Consider the following 20,000-nt stretch of genomic DNA (forward strand, 5'->3'; position numbering starts at 1 on the left):
TTTGTTTGTGACGTTACTCAACCAATAAATCAATCAATATTCTTGTACTTCTGAGTTTTCATACTTGTTCAAAAACTTACTTTCCCTGTCTTTTATTCTTCCACCTTGCTTTATCCCTCCGTTCTATCACTATACATCCCAGGTCTATTCCGTCTTTTATACTTTTCACTACCCTTTATCCGTCCTTTTCTATTTTTCTCTCTATTTTTACCTCCATCCTACCTATCAATTTCCTACTGACTTCCTCAACACGTATTCCATCAGTCTTTCTCCAAATTTTATTCCCAGGCAGGCACTCGGCGCTCCCAGGCCCGAGGGGATCACGTGACACTATTAGCCTTGTTATTAGCCGGCCTGTTGGTTCACCCGCGCTAACTGCCAATTACCCAGTAGTTGCTTCAGGCTGGTTACACTCCGCCTTGCCTCCCTACCTCCCGTCACCGCCTCCTTTCACTCCCAGACTTACACAACATCGTCGCTACTACCACTACTATTTTTTCGTCGTTAAACCATCACTCACTCCTTTTCCCTTTTATCATCACTTCCATGACTAATACCATACTTTCATCTTAATGAGCTCTTACATCTGTCATCACCATTACAATCACTACTACTATTGTATTCTCCTCTTCGTAGCTTCATCTATTTCTTTTTCCTCCGTCATCATCACCACCACCACTATTTCTGTTGTTCTTAGGCTCATATTCTCAAAACTTCTGTGCTTCACCTCCACAATTTCGAAAGGGTTTATTTAAATTTGAACGAGTTTTTAAGGTGTTTGTATGGTTCTAGTGGCAGACTGACAAGATTTCTACATTATTAACTGGAGAAACACTTATGAAAAAACCCGCTAATCATCTCTGTGGCCTTGGAAAATAGTCGTGGTGAGAGAGCAAACGTTTTGAATACTGACCTTAGCCTTAGTCCTGATCATATCTCCTCAACGCCATCACCTTAACACATCCCCCATCACTATTCCTCCCCACCCCCACACCTTCCTATTATTATTACTACCACCACCATAACATTTCCCTACCATCACTGTTATCCATTCTCCCTCCTTCCTATTATGATTTCTACCATCACCATCACCACCACCGCCATCACCACTGTTTTCGTTCTATCGTGGTTCCTTTCTAAATCTATTATCATCACCTTCTCACTCGCAGGTCACTCGCATCACAACACCCATCGTCACCACCTTCCCTTCATCCAAATTTTCCTCAACTTTCTTAAAACAGCAAGGAAAAAGTACCATTAATTTTTGTTAAAGAACATGACTAGATATTCCTTTTATCTCACCAAGAACTTAAGAAACCGAAATAACATTGAAAGCTGCTCCAATGCACCGCCACGGCCTCCACCAGCAGCAGCAACAGCAAAACAACAACAGCAATTATCAACACCACTATGAACGAGGCAACGAGCAACAAAGTGCCTCCCAAAATACATAATCGCCGCGTAATTGGCTGTGAAAGTGACACACAAATGTTCGCTAATCGGTGAATCGGGCTGGCGGACTGGGAAACGGGTCGTGATGGTGGTGGTAGTGCATTGTAATTGTTGGTGGGGTGGTGGTGGTGGTGGTGGTGGTGGTCACGACGTTTTTATTGTTCCTGTTGTTATTTTTCCTGTTTGTTTTCATGCTGATATTCCTCATGTATTTTTTTCTTATGTGATTAATTAGGCATACATTAGAAATTCCTGGTTATAGAAAATGATAGAAAATAATGGTGTAATTATGCACACACACACACACACACACACACACACACACACACACACACACACACACACACACACACACCGCGTAGTGTAGTGGTTAGCACGCTCGACTCACAATCGAGAGGCCCGGGTTCGAGTCCCGGCGCGGCGAGGCAAATGCGCAATCCTCTTAATGTGTGGCCGAAGATCGGTCTATGAGCTCTGAGCTCGCTCCGTAATGGGGAAGACTGGCTGGGTGACCAGCAGGTAACCGAGGTGAATTACACACACACACACACACACACACACACACACACACACACACACACACACACACACACATTGAAAATTCCTAGTTATAGAAAATGATAGAAAAATGGTGTGATTATGCGCGCACACACACACACACACACACACACACACACACACACACACACACACACACACACACACACACACACACACACACACACACACACACACACCTCACACACACACACACACACACACACACACACACACACACACACACACACACACACACACACACACACACACACACACACACACACACACACACACACACACACACACACACACACACACACACACACACACACACACACACACACACACACACACACACACACACACACACACACACACACACACACACACACCCACACACTGCCTACATTACCTCACCCCAACACACACACACACACACACACACACACACACACACACACACACTGCTAACACCCCTCCCCCCCACTACACACACTACCAACACCCCCACCTACCCTCCCCAATACAGGCCAATAGAAAAGGTGTGTATCGTTAAACCGGAGCAGATCGGCTGTACTTGGCTGGCTGGTGTCCCACTCACGAGCCACTCTGCTAAGTAACACCATTTTGCTGCTTCCATTGTTTGTCCACTGATGGTCCAAACAACGTGATTAGGGCGAGAATGAAACTTTGGGGCTTTTTTTCGAGTTGCGTTTCCTGTCCGTTGTGTTTTCTTTTATTAATTTATTTTCTTGGTTTTCTTTTTTTTTTTTGTCTGATTACTTTGTGTTTGATTTTGTTTGATTTTGTTCTTTTTATAGTTTTTTGTCTAAATACTGTTGTTGTTTTTTTCGATTTGATTTTGTTATTTCTTGTGTTTTTTTTTTTGCCTACTTTGGGATTTGATTATTGGCTAAAAGGTGTTATTTTGCTTCCACTTAGTTCTTAATCTCTCTCTCTCTCTCTCTCTCTCTCTCTCTCTCTCTCTCTCTCTCTCTCTCTCTCTCTCTCTCTCTCTCTCTCTCTCTCTCTCTCTCTCTCTCTCTCTCTCTCTCTCTCTCTCTCTCTCTCTCTCTCTCTCTCTCTCTCTCTCTCATTGAGGGGGATTGGGAGCATCTTTTTTTAAATTTATTATTATGTTGAGTCTGTCTTTCTGATTGAGATTGCTTGCTGTAGTTTTTTCATCTTTCTCTTCTTCTTCTTCGACCACCACCCCTCCTCCTCCTCCTCCTCCTTCTCCTCCTCCTCCTCCTCCTCTCATCATCATCATCATCATTATAATCATCATCATTGCCTTTATCATCATTATCATCATCATTATCATACTTCTCTTCTACACCTCCTCCTCCTCCTCCTCCTCCTTTTCTTCCTTTTCTCTCTCTTTCTCTCCTGCTCCTTTTTTTTCGTCTTCTTTCATTCTCCTTCTCTTCCTCCTCCTCCTCCTTTTCCTCTTTCTCCTCTTCCTCCTCCGTGCTTCTCCAAGAACAGTTTACTCTCTCCCCTTTGCCCTTTACGGATTTAAATTTTCTATCTTTTATTTTCCACCTTTTCTTTTATTTCCTCCTACGTTTTGTGTATTTTGCTTTTGTTCCTTGTCTTCCTTGCTATCGTCTTCCTTATCTTTCTCGTTCTCCTCCTTTTCTCCTTTTCATTCTCATCCTCTTTCTCTTCCTTTTTACTCTCCATTACAACTGCTGCTACAGGTTCTGATACTACTACAACAACTACTACTACTACTACTACTACTACTACTACTACTACTACTACTACTACTACTACTACTACTACTGCTGCTGCTGCTGCTGCTGCTACTACTACAACTACTGCTACTACTACTACTACTACTACTACTACTACTACTACTACTATGAATGATATAAGTAAATTAGCTCTACAGTATTTTACAAATCATACCAAAACACTAAGTTATTCAGATTGTTTCAGTTTGTATCAATTTCCTCGTAGTAATAATACGAGATCGACTTTCAGAATGCTTCCCTGTAGTGTTTAGAGGAACAAGTTTGCTGATGATAATGATGAGTGTATGTGTGTGTGTGTGTGTGTGTGTGTGTGTGTGTGTGTGTGTGTGTGTGTGTGTGTGTGTGTGTGTGTGTGTGTGTGTGTGTGTGTGTGTGTGTGGTGTATACTGCAAATTGGTAAACTGTAAGATGTAAACAGAGAGAGAGAGAGAGAGAGAGAGAGAGAGAGAGAGAGAGAGAGAGAGAGAGAGAGAGAGAGAGAGAGAGAGAGAGAGAGAGAGAGAGAGAGAGAGAGAGAGAGAGAGAGAGAGAGAGAGAGAGAGAGAGAGAGAGAGAGAGAGAGAGAGAGACCCAGATAGAGAGGGAAGGAGGGAAGGGGGAGGTGGGAGGGGAGGAAGAGTAAGGGAGTTAAGCAAGAGAATGTGGACGTCGTTTTCCAGTCTAGAGGCACCACCACCACCGCCACCACCACCACCACCACCACCACCACCTCTGCTACCTCCACCATCCAGCTCTTATAACCACCACCATCACCATCACCACCATCGCCACCATCGCACCATCACAGCATCACCGCCAGGCCTCCCCCCTCACCCCGGCGCCCAGTTTTCATTACTCCTTGCCCTTGGTCCATCATCTGGCCGCCGCCGCTCTAATAAAGCCGCGTCCGATATTGACACGCGGGTTCCGTCCGTCTCTGCAACTAAATACGGCTTTAATAAAGTGTGACAGCGTCGGCTAAATACCTATTCGCATACAGCTCTTCCCCGTCCGCACTAAATTCCAATACAAGTTCTTTGCAGCAGACGACTTACCGCCTCTATACACCAGCGACCCCTGCCGCCGCCCCCGTCTAGCGAATGGTCAATATTGCCACTGCATTGCCCTCCGCCCCTTTCATATGCACCCATTATTGCCAATATCCACGCTGCAGGCACGTACATAAGCGCATTTGCAACTTCACCTCAGCGAAATGGCGAATTCAGATTACCCAACTAGCATTCAAGTTGCTCATCTGAGCGAACACCGATCAGGCGGGGCGACAGGGAGACTGTGCGCCGCTATATTTTGTCTCGCCATTACTGCCTACGTTAGCTCTAATATCTGCAGCACCGGGCAAGACAGAGGTGCAATACACGGGGTCGCTGCGCCCGCTTTTAACTTGGGCCGCACGTATGATACTATTTGGAACGCACACTTAAGGCTATTGAAGGCGGATATGGCGGCGGTAATGACGGCTGGAGAGAGTGTTTACAGCCGCGCCTCGATAGCTGGTGCAGTTGTTGGGCGGTGAGACTGTGAGCTCAATACCCTGCAGGGCCTCGCGGCGTTATTGTCTCACCTTTGCTCCCTGCCCCTCGTCCCTCCGCCCCCCAGTGCCGCTCCGTCTCTCGTCAACAGGGGAGATATCTCTTCGTCTGTATCATATCTGTCGCCACCCTCCGCGCTTATGAAACTCCTGCCGTCCCACCCGCCGTGCTGTGATCGCCTCTTGTCCGCGTCATCTGTTGCGTCTATATCTCTCTATACATACATATTTCCTTGACCTGTGTGTGTGTGTGTGTGTGTGTGTGTGTGTGTGTGTGTGTGTGTGTGTGTGTGTGTGTGTGTGTGGAGGAAGGGTCGCGCGCTGAGGTCTTATTCCGCGATGCTCAATTGAGAAGTTTATGTCGAAGTGTGTAACTGTTGCATATAATCACGGTTCGCTCTTATTCCGCTCCCTCTCTCCCTCCCTCCCTCCCTCCCTCCCTCATTCCCTTCTCCATTCCCTCCTTCCCCATGAATTATTGACATTTTCCCCTCTTCTGCACCATCATTCCTCTCTCGCATCCCCTCATGGCGATGTAAACAAGAACAGTGTGTGTGTGTGTGTGTGTGTGTGTGTGTGTGTGTGTGTGTGTGTGTGTGTGTGTTTGAGAGAGAGAGAGAGAGAGAGAGAGAGAGAGAGAGAGAGAGAGAGAGAAATAGCAGTAGCATCATCATCATCATCAACAGCAGCAGCAGCAACAGCAGCAGTAGTAGTAGTAGTAGTAGTAGTAGTAGTAGTAGTAGTAGTAGTAGTAGTAGTAAAAATAATAGTAGTAGTAATAGTAGTAGTAGTACTGGTAGTGTAATAGCAGTAGCATCAGCAACACCATGAGACGTAAAAACAACAATAGTAAGAGTAGCAGTATTGTAATAGTAGTAGTAATAGTAGTAGTGGTGGTGGAAGTGATGGTAGTAGTAGCAATGATAGTAGTGATAGTGGAAGTGATAGTGGTAGTAGCAGTAGTAATGGTAGTAGTAGTTGTAGTAGTAGTAGTAGTTGTAGTAGTAGTAGTAGTAGTAGTAGTAGTAGTAGTAGTAGTAGTAGTAGAAGTAGTTGTAGTAATAGTGGCAGCCGTAGTGTGGGTGGTGGTGGTGTTGGTGATGGTTCTAGAATATTTTCACACCGTCGGCAACCCTTCCAGTTTTCAGGTCTTTTCTAATCTCTACCCTCGCTTCCCTCCTTCCTTCCTTTCCGCCTCCCTCCTCCCTCCTTCCTTCCACCTCCAGTAGATATCTTTGCTTTTCCTCCTTTGATTCTTAATCCTCTTCATTCCTCCGTTCATCTCCCTTGCTTGCTAACTCCTGCCTCACCCTCGCTCTAATCTTGAAACCAATCCCCTCTCCTTTTTCTCTTTCTCTCCCTCTCTCTCCCTCTTCCCTTCTCTCCTCAGCTGTCTCTATTTGCTTTCCCACCTCTTTCCAGCTCTCCATTTTTATATGTGTAATCTCCCTTTCTCTGTCTCCTTGTCTTCTATTTTTTATCCTTCATGTCTCTCTATTGTTTCTCATAGTACTAAAAACAGAAGAACCAAAATGTCAGTTTCATCTTGTTCTTCCTTAATGTTCCTTCCTGATTCTCTTCATCCCTGTCTCTTTTCAGCCTCTCATCACTCTCTCTCACTCTGTCCTCCCCTCACCCTGTCCTTCTCTGTCCCCCCTTATTTGTTTTTCACTCGTATTCTTTCTTCCTTCTTTTCATCCTCTCATCTCCTAATCTTTGCTTTTCTCAGTGTCTTATTTCTATTTCTCTCCTCCTTTTTTTTTTTTTTTATCCTTGTCTCTGTTTTCCTTCCCCGCATACTTGCCTCTTCCCAGCCTCTCTCATTGCTCTATCTGTCCTACATTCGCACTACCACCACCACCACCACCATCACCATCTTCCCTTACCTGTATCCGGTCCTCAGGTAGGTCCAGTTTGAGGGACAGCATTTCCCGGGCGTAGACATCTGGGTAGTGTGCGTCCTTGAAGGCTTTCTCCAACTCCTCCAACTGGTAGGACGTGAAGATAGTCCTGGCGGCACGAGGGAAAGAGAGAGAGTGAGAGTGACAAGTTAGTGGGATGGACGAGGATGAGAAATGCAAGGTTTGTGATGTGTGTGAGTCCAGTGGCGAAGGAAAGTGAGGTTTAGCGAAGGATATTTGGATGATCGATGGATGTTTGGAGGTTTAGGGGTAATGCCATGGCAGCTTGATGGTGAGAAGATCTGAGTAAGGAAGAAAGATTAGTAGGTGGATACAGAGGAAAGAGGTTTGGCTTGACTGGCTTGGAATCGAGATGTAGAACACGAGTGTGAATTTAGAAGAGAAGAGGTTTTTGTCAGGCAGTGGATCCAAAGAAGAAGAGGAGGAGCAGGAGAAGGAGGAGGAGGAGAAGGAGGAGCAGGAGGAGGAAGTGGAGGGGGAGGAGGAAAAATATATGAAAATAATGAGAAGGAACAAAAATAGGATCATGTGTGTGTGTAGGATGGGACCAGGAATACGTTTAAAGAAAAAAATAACACTTTCAGAAATAAGAAAATAACCAGAAAGAAAGAAAAAAAAAAAAAAAGATATACACAGTATATATATATATGTATATATATATATATATATATATATATATATATATATATATATATATATATATATATATATATATATATATATATATATATATATATATATATATATATATATATATATATATATATATATATATATATATATATATATATATATATATATATATATATATATATATATATATATATATATATATATATATATATATATATATATATATACACATATTGGATGCACATAATAGGTACGGATGCTTAGTACATAGATAGGTAGCACGCCAAGCACAACAAAAGCAGTGTAAGGATTGCAGTTTAATTTCGGGTATTCTAAGTCATAAATCTGAATTAATAAGTGTTACATAGAGCTAATATATTTTCAGGATATTCATACATACCTATTGAACACATTTTTGATAACACATTCTATATCACATGAATATTTTTATTATGTTCATCCATTCATATTTTGACACTTTTAAATGTTGAAATGCAATTTAAGATTTGTACACTATCAAAAATCATGATAGTCATTGAACATTATTGTCTCTTAAATTTGTGTCCTTATAATTAACAGGCAGAGAATAATTAAGATTTCTTTCATTAGCACTGCTGTTGATGATGATGATTGATGATTGACAGCACTTCAGAACGGGGTAACAGAACAACCATAGAAGAACGAAATAGTTTCCTGCGCCACCTGATTTCATTGCCACTGACAAACTTCCCGTAAAAGATAACATGGTAACTAGGAAGACGAGGCGCGCATCAGACCCTGCTGATAACAGTGGTGATAATGGTGACGATGGCAACGATGGTGATGATGGCGAGTCAACAAAGGGAACAAGTAGTATATTTTAGGTCTTGTTGATAACGAGCATCATTAAGGGACGCGAAAGAGACTCACCGGCACAAATACTTAGAAAAAATGGAGGAAAAAGAGCAGGAAAAAACATTGCGTGATGTTTTGATGTTAATTTGGCGAATAAGATTATATGATTAATCTCTCTCTCTCTCTCTCTCTCTCTCTCTCTCTCTCTCTCTCTCTCTCTCTCTCTCTCTCTCTCTCTCTCTCTCTCTCTCTCTCTCTCTCTCTCTCTCTCTCTCTCTCTCTCTCTCTCTCTCTCTCAGACCAAAAGGCATCAACAATCAATACTTCATCAAGATAACACCTTGTTTGCAGCCCCAACACCTGACCTCCTTTCACCGCCTCACCTGAATTCACCTGACTTCACATGGCTTCACCTCACTTCACAAGGCACTGTTTAGCTTCCACCTGCTTCATTGGCCTCACCTGGCGTCTCCTTTTTGGCTCCCTTGTCTTTTCTGATGCACGTTAGTAGTGTTTTCTTTCCTGTTTTTTTTTTTTCTCTCTCTCTTGTTGATTAAGATTAGTAATACCTAAGTTTTTTTTTTTTTGGTGTCGATTTTTTTTTCTTTTTGCTTTCTCGGTTTCATTAATAATATTCTGTCTGTCTGTCTGTCTCTCTGTCTCTCTGTCTCTTTGTCTCTCTGTCTCTCTGTCTGTCTCTCTCTCTCTCTCTCTCTCTCTCTCTCTCTCTCTCTCTCTCTCTCTCTCTCTCTCTCTCTCTCTCTCTCTCTCTCTCTCTCTCTCTCTCTCTCTCTCTCTCTCTCTCTCTCTGTCTCTCTATCTATCCATCTATCTATCTCTCTATTGTCAGTGGATATTTCATTCCCGCTACTCCCGTCTTTGGATAGGGTGGAGGTGGGGGCTGAGAAATTAAGTATAAATATTTGTTTTTGATAAATTCATTACAGGTGAAATTAGTTTTGCAAGAGTTTGTTTATGTGTGACGAGAGAAGAACTGCCTACAACACATTGAGATCTGGAAACATTTAATTATCATTTCTTATTTTTGTTTTCTTCTTTCCTTCCTTCCTTTGTCACATTCTGGACTGCTACTGTTATTGAGCTTTCTTTTGTTTACCCTTTATTTATCATCAATATTTTTTTTTCATTTTGTATTCATGTTCGTGTTTCATGTTTCATTATTTGCATTTTATAGTTTTCTCTTTCTTGTTTTCTTTATGTTCTGTCATCATTCCTTCATTTCCCTTCCATTTTTCTTTTCATTCATTCTTTGTTATAATTTTGTTCCCCTTAGCTGAGTTCCTCCTACATAAAAGCAAAAATGAATAGATATGATAAATAAATCTTCCATTTCTTGTCTATCTTTCATCATTCACCACTTCCACTACTATGCCTCATTATTGACTTCTTCAGTATCACCTATTGCCTCTCGTATCCATATCCCTTTTTTGGACACATTGCTTCCTCTTAAATTTCTCCAAGAGTCTGTCAACCTCTCACACTCCCTCCACCAATCCACTCCTCCACTCCCTCTTATTAATCCTTGGCTCTCCCTCTCAAGTCTCTCCCCCTCTCATCTCCTCACCCTCCTTCCTATTCCTCTCTCTTTGTTTTCTCTTTCTTCTTATCTTCATTCCGGTCTTATTTCTTATCAACTTATCCTTGTTTTCCTTCCTTTTCTGTCTCGCTTACCATTCTTCCTCTCCTTCTCTTCTCTCTCTCTCTCTCTCTCTCTCTCTCTCTCTCTCTCTCTCTCTCTCTCTCTCTCTCTCTCTCTCTCTCTCTCTCTCTCTCTCTCTCTCTCTCTCTCTCTCTCTCTATTTCTCATTCCCTTTTCTATTTTTCTTATTCTGCTTTACTCCATTAGTTTCTATATCTCCTATCTCCCTGTTTATTTCTTCTCCCTCGTCACTTGTCTCCTTCTCCCTATTCTAGTATTACTCTCTTCCTTTTCCCTTATTTCTATCTTCTTCTCATTCCACCTTCTTCCTATTTCCACCTTGGTCTCACTCTACCACAGCATCACCACAGTAGTCTCCTCTTTCCTCCTCTTCCTGCTCTCTTCTTTCCCTCTTCACTGGATTACCTTGTTCTCCTCTTCCCATTCTTATCTCGCTTTTCTCCCGCATCAACATCCTCATTCCTGCTCCTCTGTTTCCCTCTCCCTCTCCCTCAGTAATCTCCCTCGTCTTCCTTCTCTCCCTCTCTCTTCTCCGCATCACGCCGCGCGCCAGCCAGCCAGCCATCCAGCGTTGAGCGTGGCTGCGGTGATAATTGTGGGGTCGTGGGTTAATTCTGTGTCGCTGTGGCTGCTGATGAAGGCTTGGGCTCAGTTGTGACGGGTCGTTACCTCTGCCGCCTCTTAATTGCTGCTAAAAGTTGGACAATAGCGACCGCGGCTCCGCTAGTCTTCCGCAGGTGCTACCCTCTCTCTCTCTCTCTCTCTCCCCGCCTCCTTGTCTTTCTTTTTGTCTTTTGTCTTCCGGGTTGATCTCAGTTGTTCCTCCTCGAAGGTTTGGAGGGTTCAATGTTTCTCTTTATTTTTTCTCTTTCTTTCCTCTTTCTTCTTTGTCTTTTTCTTCTTTTTTTTATTGTTCAGTGACTTTATGGGAATGAAGAGAGAGAGAGAGAGAGAGAGAGAGAGAGAGAGAGAGAGAGAGAGAGAGAGAGAGAGAGAGAGAGGGAGAGAGAGAAGGAGAGGTCTTTTTCTACCAATGAATGACGACAAGCTCCGATAATAAAGGTTCTGGTGGTCGGGAAGGTGTTGGCAGCGATGGGCGTGATTCGATCTGCGCCGGCCTGCTGTCAGTCACTCATCAAGAACAACAACAAGAAGAAAGCGCCAATCAAACGTTTCAAATTTCACATCCGCGTTATTGTCTTTCACGTCACATTCCTCGCTTTCTAAATGGCTGAACGAGATATGTGTGCGTGTGTGTGTGTGTGTTCCTTCTATTTTCCCAGTTTTCCTTAGACTGAGGGATTGGCACCATGTGTGAGTCTTCTGCTGTTTTCTTCCTTTGTATCTTTAACTACCACCACAACCTTCACCTTCCATCGTGCCTCTAGAGTGAAGGGTTCGCTCCATGTACGGAATCTCCTGTTGTTTCTTTTCATTTCTTCTTTGACTCCCATCCTTTGCAATTCCACCGTTAATTCAATCCCTCTCGGTCTTTGTCTTCCTCTCAATCTCCTTCCCTCAACTGGTTTCCTCCAAGCTCCTTTAATTAATCAGTTCCTGGTGTTCTTTTCGGACTAAACCCGATTCCAGAGCATGCCACAATATTACCAATAGATAAAAAAAAAAAAACGGGATTAAATAAACAAATGGTACAATAACATTACCTCGTATTTTCCGCCTCCCTATGACGACCTAGTCTTAAACATGTCACAAGCTTTAGTCACGTGTATGGTAATGAATTGATTGTGAGATATATCAGGTCTGTATTGGGTGTGGTGGAGGGGAGGGGTGATTGGTCCTAGGGTGTGAAGAGAAAGGGAGGATGGAGGGAGGAAAAAGGGTGCATTAAGGGAGGCGTGGAGGGGTGGAGCAGCTAGGGAAAGGAAGCCAGAAAGGTAGATAGGGAGGTGGAAAGGTGAAGAGTGGAAAGGGGAGAGAAGAAAAGATAGGGTGGAAAAAAAAAAATGGAAAACTCAGAAAGGGAGAAACGAAAGATGACTCAAAAACAGGAAAATGAAAAATGAATAGAGAAAGAAAACTGAAGGCCGGAGAAAAGGGAAGGAAAGGAAGGAGGTGGAAGGAAATTTGACTATGAGAGAGGAAAGGGAGGAAAGAGGGAAAAAAGGAAAATGGGAGGAAAGCAGACGGAGACATGGGACGGAGGATAGGTGTGTGAGAGAGAGAGAGAGAGAGAGAGAGAGAGAGAGAGAGAGAGAGAGAGAGAGAGAGAGAGAGAGAGAGAGGAAGGGGAGGGGAAAGGAGGAGAGGGGAGGAGGAATGGGGGAGAGGGAAGGGTGGAGAGAGAGTTGTTTATTGGAGTCAATTATGGAATTAGGGAACCCTCGACACCCATACAGTGAGGTACGGTGTGTCCTCCTCCCTCTCCTCCTCCTTCTCCTCCTCCTCCTCCTCCTCCTCCTCCTCCTCCTCCTCCTCCTCCTCCTCCTCCTCACAATGAAGAGTGGACAGAAGAATCCGTTATAAGAAAGTAAACAGAGGAAGGTAAAGTTTTAGGTCAGCCATTCGAAAGATAAGAAGAAAACAGCACGTGGATTACTTAAACACCTTCAGTACTGGGAAGCATTTTTACCTTGAGATTTGCGTATGATTAGACGATTCTGTTGACATTAGGAAGGGTCTATGAAGGTCAGAAGATTAATAGCCAGATTCATCATCGTTTTAATCCCCATGTAACTTTCTGAAGGTGTTAAATCCTCAAATAGTAAGCAGAAATAATATGGAAACGCGCCCTGGAACTGAAGGAGTTAATGTAAATAACGGTATGGATTGGTGGTGACAGAAATAGTAAGTAATCACCTGAGGAATGAAGTGCGAGTTGAAGAAAGAGAAGAAATGTAAAAGAAGTATTAACAGAAATGGCAATGAATATATGGACACAGACAGATAGACAGGCAGACAGACAGACAGACAGAAAGACACACACACACACACTAATATATATAAAAGAAAAAAATAATTTCCCTTTGAAGAGAGAGAGAGAGAGAGAGAGAGAGAGAGAGAGAGAGAGAGAGAGAGAGAGAGAGAGAGAGAGAGAGAGAGAGAGAGATAAACATGTATACATAACCATTTCACGAAGAAGAATTAATGTTTTCGTTCCCTCAACAAATCTTCGAAAGAAAAAAAAGACATACAAATGAACTATGAAACACTTACTAGCAAACTGAACCGGATGAAGAAAAATAGAGTAAAGAAGAAGATGAAAAAAAAAAAAATAAAAAGACACGACCAAAAAAAAAAAAAAATGATAAGGAAAGAAGGAAACATCGCGGAAACCCAGACAACTCCCTCCCTTTTGCTCTCCCCCATTTCCTGTTCGTTCTCGTGCACCCTCACTCTCCTCCTCCAATATTTATGAATGCCACTTTTAGGCAAATTGAGGGCGACCAGCGGTGTTGCCCTACGCCATCAGTCAAGCTTTTACTGGTATTACGCATATTGAAAGCAGTAATAAGATGGTCTCTGCCCCACTACCTCTTAGACTGAGGGAGGCAGGGAGAGAGGGAGGAGGATGGGAGGGCAAGAGCGGGGGAGAATGAAGCGAAGGAGGATCGGAGCTGGGAGAGGAATGGAGGAAGAAAGAGAAGAGAGGGAGGATAGGAAAGCAGAAATGGTGAAGGAAAGGAAGGAAGAGAAGAAAAATAAGATTGCAAAATGTAGGTTAAGAGAGAGAGAGAGAGAGGGGGATGAGCAATATTTTAATCGTCATTTGTAAGATGGCCAAAGCGGCGGACATCTTATCATTTGCTACTACGAAGGAAGACTTGGAACTCATCTCCTGCAGTCCATCTTCCAACCACGCCACGCTCCTCCCCTTCCTTCCCTCACCCGTCAGATCCCCTCTCTCCTCTCCCCTCTCCCCTCTCCTCCCCTTCTTCCTCCTGCCGCTAAGTGATTATTGCGATTCCTGACTACCCTGCCCTCGTATTTATGGTGCAGCTTGTTAGCATCTCGGAAATGTCTTTTATTTTGGTGCTGCGTGACACTTCTCGTATCCCGCATTCTTAGTTGGAGTGAATGTGTACCCGGAGTGATGCGACGTACGGTGAGTGGTGAACGAGTGGTGAGTTTTGTGATGTTTAATTTTTTTTTCAGTTTTAAGGTTATTTTTTCTTGGTTTTAAAGGAAAGGAATGTGCGGTAATAATTTTTAACTATAGCGAAGAACGAGTACATTTATTTTTTTTTTTTTGGTTTAAAGATCAATCTAGTAATTTAGAAATGGTAAGTCAGTGAATAGTGCGAAAATGTTTGAAGTAAGATAAAAATTTTCAGTGAAGGAAAGAAAAAGATAAGTTACTGTAACTTTTAAAACGGAAGTGAATTGAGTGGAAATCATTATTATCATATTTATTTTTAAAGCATATTGAGCGATCGGTTGTAACTTTATTCTTTTGTTACATTTCCAAGTCTACCTGATCATAAAGTATTTATAATTGGGATAAAGCGTTACAGCAGACACAGAGCATTTCAGTCACTAAAAGACTGCGTATCGTTATCACTGCCACCAAGAAGGAACCATCAGGGGAGGTACTGATGTGTTTATGTGGGATTCAGACTCCTCCATGTACATTGATAGGGTTGTCAAACGTGTTCGGTCACATACACACATACACACATACACACACACACACACACACACACACACACACACACACAGAGAGAGAGAGAGAGAGAGAGAGAGAGAGAGAGAGAGAGAGAGAGAGAGACAGACACACACACACACACACACACACACACACACACACACACACACACACACACACACACACACACACACACACACACACACACACACACTCATCAACCAAACAGCGGTCAACCAACAAGCCAACAAACTGGCAAACAACAACAACAACAACAAACAACCAACCCGACACAAAAACACAAGCTTGATTCAGACAAAAAACTTTATCTCCACCAGTTCATGCCAAACCAACAAACAAATGCACCATCACTAACAACAACAACAGCAACAATAACAACAGCAGCAACAACAACAACAAAAATAATAACAACGGTAATGGCGGCAAACAATACAACAACCACTACATTAAAAAAAAAAAACACACAAAAATGCAAACAAAAAATAAAACTACAGACAGTGGCGGCGGTAGCGATAGTGCCGGCAGTAGCGGCGGCGGCGGCGGCGGCGGTAGTATAGTTTTCATACAAAATTGAAGCAGCAATTAGCGGACACCACAAACGCCGCCACTGTAGCGCTGTTCTGGTTCGGGAATAATTTGCTGTTCTGGGTAATGTTGCCGAAATATTTAAACTATTTCCGATCCAACGGCGCGCGTGCGTGTGTGTACCTGTGTGTGTGTGTGTGTGTGTGTGTGTGTGTGTGTGTGTGTGTGTGTGTGTGTGTGTGTGTGTGTGTGTGTGTGTGAGAGAGAGAGAGAGAGAGAGAGAGAGAGAGAGAGAGAGAGAGAGAGAGAGAGAGAGAGAGAGAGTTAGAGGACATTTTTAAATACACGATTTCATGTCAGAATTACGTTATTTGTATTTGTATGTGTTAATTCGTAAATTTTTTAAGCTTAATATTTATTTTGGTGTTGTAGTTTACAGATAATTGCATTGTTGTGTGCAGAATGTATCAATCAGTTTGCCTTTACGTAATGTTATGATTTTATGCTTGCCATGTGTGTTTCCTTTTCTAGTTTTTTCAGAGCTTTGTACTCGGAAGTGTTGTGTATTTGCAAATAGACTGCTTTATAATCTTTCTTACTTAAGTACTTAGTTCATATAATTTTCCGTATCTGTATGAAAAATATTTGGCTTTTAACACGCTGATCGTTTTATGACATAGCTAAAACGAATTTGTATAAAAATAAAGAAAGAGAGACAGAATTCTTCCGAGAAGCTCATTATAAGGCAGATTTAGTTTAATTTCTTTGTGGTAGTAAGTTTGTGAGGCAGCCATCCCCTGAGCATTTGTGCTTCGTTCGAGTTACACTTAATGTTTACCTTTCACGGCTCTAATTAGTCAACAGAGAGAGAGAGAGAGAGAGAGAGAGAGAGAGAGAGAGAGAGAGAGAGAGAGAGAGAGAGAGAGAGGAGAGGGAGAGATAACTGAGGTCAGTAAGGAACAATAACAAGGTCAAGGCTGGCAAAACAAATCGATAAAGGTCATTTGTTTTCTCCTCCTGGCTGCCAACGCCAAGAGGAACATATCAATACTTAGGCCTCGGTAATGGATAATCATTTCGCGCCGCTTCCCTAGAGTGAGGGTCGGCGCCATGCATTTACGAATTTCCTCCAGTTGATTCCGTCTCTTTTTTCTTCGTCTGAGTCTCATCCTTTCCATGTCTACCACAGATTCATCCGTCCATCTCACCCTCTCTTCTCAATCTTCTTCCCTCAGTTGGTTGGTTTTCTTTAGGTTCTTTTAATCATTTTTCATCTTACTTCATGACTAAACCACCTTTCATCTTATCAAATAGATCCGGTACTGGACAATATGCTAAATGAGTAACGGGTAGTTTTCCATGCTATGAGAAACTGAATCAAACCTCTGACTGCTATTTGGTACTTCTTTCCCTAATAACTAATCTTTAAGACATGTTTGATCGCTCTATAGCTGCCTGCAATCTTATAACTAGACAGATATTACAAAATCTACTCTTTTTTATCCTTTTCTCTTCCGTATATAATTCCTAAAAACGTTTCATGCATTACTGAACTGTTGTTTCTTATGACAGTGAGAGAGGGTTAATAGTTCCCATTTACTCTATGGCAAGCACATCAAGAGCACTGTGTTGCGGAATATATTTTCTTTTCTTATTACAATTCATGATTTTTTTCGGGGCTCGTTCATCTTGCAAGTTAATTTTTAGTCACCTCTCTCTCTCTCTCTCTCTCTCTCTCTCTCTCTCTCTCTCTCTCTCTCTCTCTCTCTCTCTCTCTCTCTCTCTCTCTCTCTCTCTCTCTCTCTCTCTCTCTCTCTCTCTCTCTGTGTGTGTGTGTGTGTGTGTGTGTGTGTGTGTGTGTGTGTGTGTGTGAGTGTGTGTGTGAAGCTTTGAGATCATTTTGAGATCATACGTAGTGGAAAGAACACATGATGGAGAGAGAGAGAGAGAGAGAGAGAGAGAGAGAGAGAGAGAGAGAGAGAGAGAGAGAGAGAGAGAGAGAGAGACGGGGGGGAGGGAGGGAGAGACTAACAGTTGGACAGGCATGGAGATTAAAACAAATAGACAGACCAACACACAGAAGCAAACAGACAGAAACGGAAACAAACGAACAGGCAAATATTGACGGAAATACTTGAACACACAAAGATGGAACACAAATAGACGAACAAACAGAAAAGAAAATCGATAATGAGAAAAGCAGAAAGAAACGGAAACAATATGAAGAGACAAATAGACAGAGGGGAAAAGACATAAAGATACGAAAAAAAAGATGAAAGCAAAAAAGAAAAATAGAGAATACAAACAGACAAACAGACATACATACGGACAGACAGACAGACAGGCAGACAAACAGACAGATGAACCAGGTCACTACAAACACTTAGAATGAACCAGAGAACGTGGAGACAGCTTACCTATGACGTCTCTTTTTCTTCTTCTTCCGAGACATTCCCAAGCCTGACTGGTCTGTCGGCTTCCCCAGCAGCGACTCAGAGCTGAAACCTGCGGAGGAAGAGAAGTGTTAGCAAGGCGATCTAACACAGGCCGGAAACGCTTTGCTCTCTCACCACGACTACTTTCCACCGTCACAGTGATGGTTAGCAGGCTTCCTAAAAGTGTTTCGCCCTCTAATAATGTAGGAATTTTGTTAATCTATTACTAGAATGGTAAGAAACATAGTTAAAATTTCGTGTAACTTCAACAAGAGCCTTTTGGAAAATAGTGAAGATGTGGCGCAGACTATGTTTCAGAATATGATCTATAGAATTAAGGATTATATTCTGAAACACTTCTACGCTGTATTTTCAAAAGGTTTTATGTACGTAAAGTTATACGGGTTTTTAAGGGTATTTTGGCAGCTCTAGTGACGGAGGAACATGAATTTTACACTTCTGAAAGGAGAAACACTCTTGAAAACCTCTCTAATAATTTGTGTGGTCATCTGGAAATAGTCGTGATGAGACATCAGAGCGTCAAGATGTGTTGAGTGCGTTCATTTCTTCCAGAACGTCTAAGGAAGCGTAACAAAGTAATCATGTTGATGTTGCTTTAAATGGAAACTGAGAAGCTTAGTTACTGCACTTATGACTTTAAATTGCTTGGTTGGATTTCTTTATTCACATTCATTCTGACATTCTACCCTAGATTGATTTATGGACGAGGATAAGAGATGGAGCTACGAGTAGATACACATGTTTCATGGAGGGACTTCTTGCAGATTCCTTTATTTTATTTTATTCTTATCCTTCTCCTAAACCTCCCCTCCTTGTCGTCATTGTTTTCCTCCTTCCCTTCTTCCTTCTCTTCCTCCTTCCTCCTTTCTTATTTCCATTTTCCCCTCAAGTTACATCTCTTTCTTTTCCTTCTCTTCCATTCCTCCACCTCTACCTATATTCCTTTCATCCTGTCCTACTTTAGACGCCAAATCTTTTCATCATCAAACAGCCAAGTAGGGACAAAAAGTTATGACCCTGTTTGTTTTCCTTTATATTCCGCCGTATTTCTCCTTCTCCTCCTCCTCCTCCTCCTCCTCTTCCTCCTCCTCCTCCTCCTCCTCCTCCTCCTCCTCCTCCTCCTCCTCCTCCTTCTCCTCCTCCGCAGTAGTGTTTCATTACCAGCGTCTTTCTAACACTAATCAAGCAATTTCCAGATTTAATTGAGGTGCGGGTGAGTCAGGCCCCCGCACCTCCCCGTCAGCCGCACCTGTCACCTGCTAATGGCCTAATGACCAGGTGAATGCCGCCCCACACCCCCCGCTGGGCCATGTGGGGGCGCAGGGAGGGAAAGTGAGGGGTGAGGCTCGTCCAAATGTGATTAGAGAGAGAGAGAGAGAGAGAGAGAGAGAGAGAGAGAGAGAGAGAGATTAACAAAACACTAATAAATCAGAGAATAAGGAAGTCTTGTGAGGCGTGTCTGTGTGTCCAGCCTGGTTTTCGTTGTACGAGTAATTGATCATCGCAAGGACGTTGTGTCATGTTTACACGAATACGCCAGGCCGGGACAGCGAGCCGATGACACGGTGACAGGCTGCCTTGGCGCGAGTGATGAGGCGTCACGCTGGTTTTGTTTACTCCAGGAGAACCTTTGTGTGGCGGGGCGGGAGGAGGCTCGCGGAAGGGGTAGGCGGCTCGTGGGCGTTGCGTGGACGTGTCTGTGATGCGAATGACAGGTGATGTCACTACCAGTTGTGTGTGTGTGTGTGTGTGTGTGTGTGTGTGTGTTGTGTGTTCTGTTGCCGTCCCTTCCGCGTCCCCAGCCCTCGCGAGGCGTCGCGTGAGGCAGCAAACCGCAAAGAAGCAGTGAGCACCCTCGCGCGGCCTGAGTGCCTCTCGGCGGCTCTCATTGGCCACGCCGGCAGCGTCTTAATTACGAGGGTGGTGTTCGAGCGGCGACGGGCGGCGCCCCTCACACTCGCACCTCAGCCGACAAGGACCTGCAAACGCTTTTTAACGCCTCTAAAGTTGGCTGTAAATGCCTATTGTTGGCCCGGTGATTACTA

The 20,000-nt window shown here is 43.2% G+C and overlaps 1 protein-coding gene across 1 annotated transcript in view; it reads right to left on the reverse strand.

The window, feature by feature from the left end:
* The window catches only part of LOC123508450 (visual system homeobox 2-like), a gene marked incomplete at its 3' end in the record, with an annotated part of 55,731 nt that overhangs the window by 17,308 nt on the left and 18,423 nt on the right, over nucleotides 1-20,000 (reverse strand). The window contains exons 2-3 of the mRNA XM_045262197.1: nucleotides 17,917-18,004; nucleotides 7,167-7,290 (exon numbers count right to left, since the gene is read on the reverse strand). Coding sequence (XP_045118132.1) covers nucleotides 7,167-7,290; nucleotides 17,917-18,004 — 212 coding nt within the window. The remainder of the gene's footprint in view (nucleotides 1-7,166; nucleotides 7,291-17,916; nucleotides 18,005-20,000) is intronic.

This window comes from Portunus trituberculatus, chromosome 24 (genome assembly GCF_017591435.1).
Source record: "Portunus trituberculatus isolate SZX2019 chromosome 24, ASM1759143v1, whole genome shotgun sequence".
Lineage (NCBI taxonomy): Eukaryota > Metazoa > Arthropoda > Malacostraca > Decapoda > Portunidae > Portunus > Portunus trituberculatus.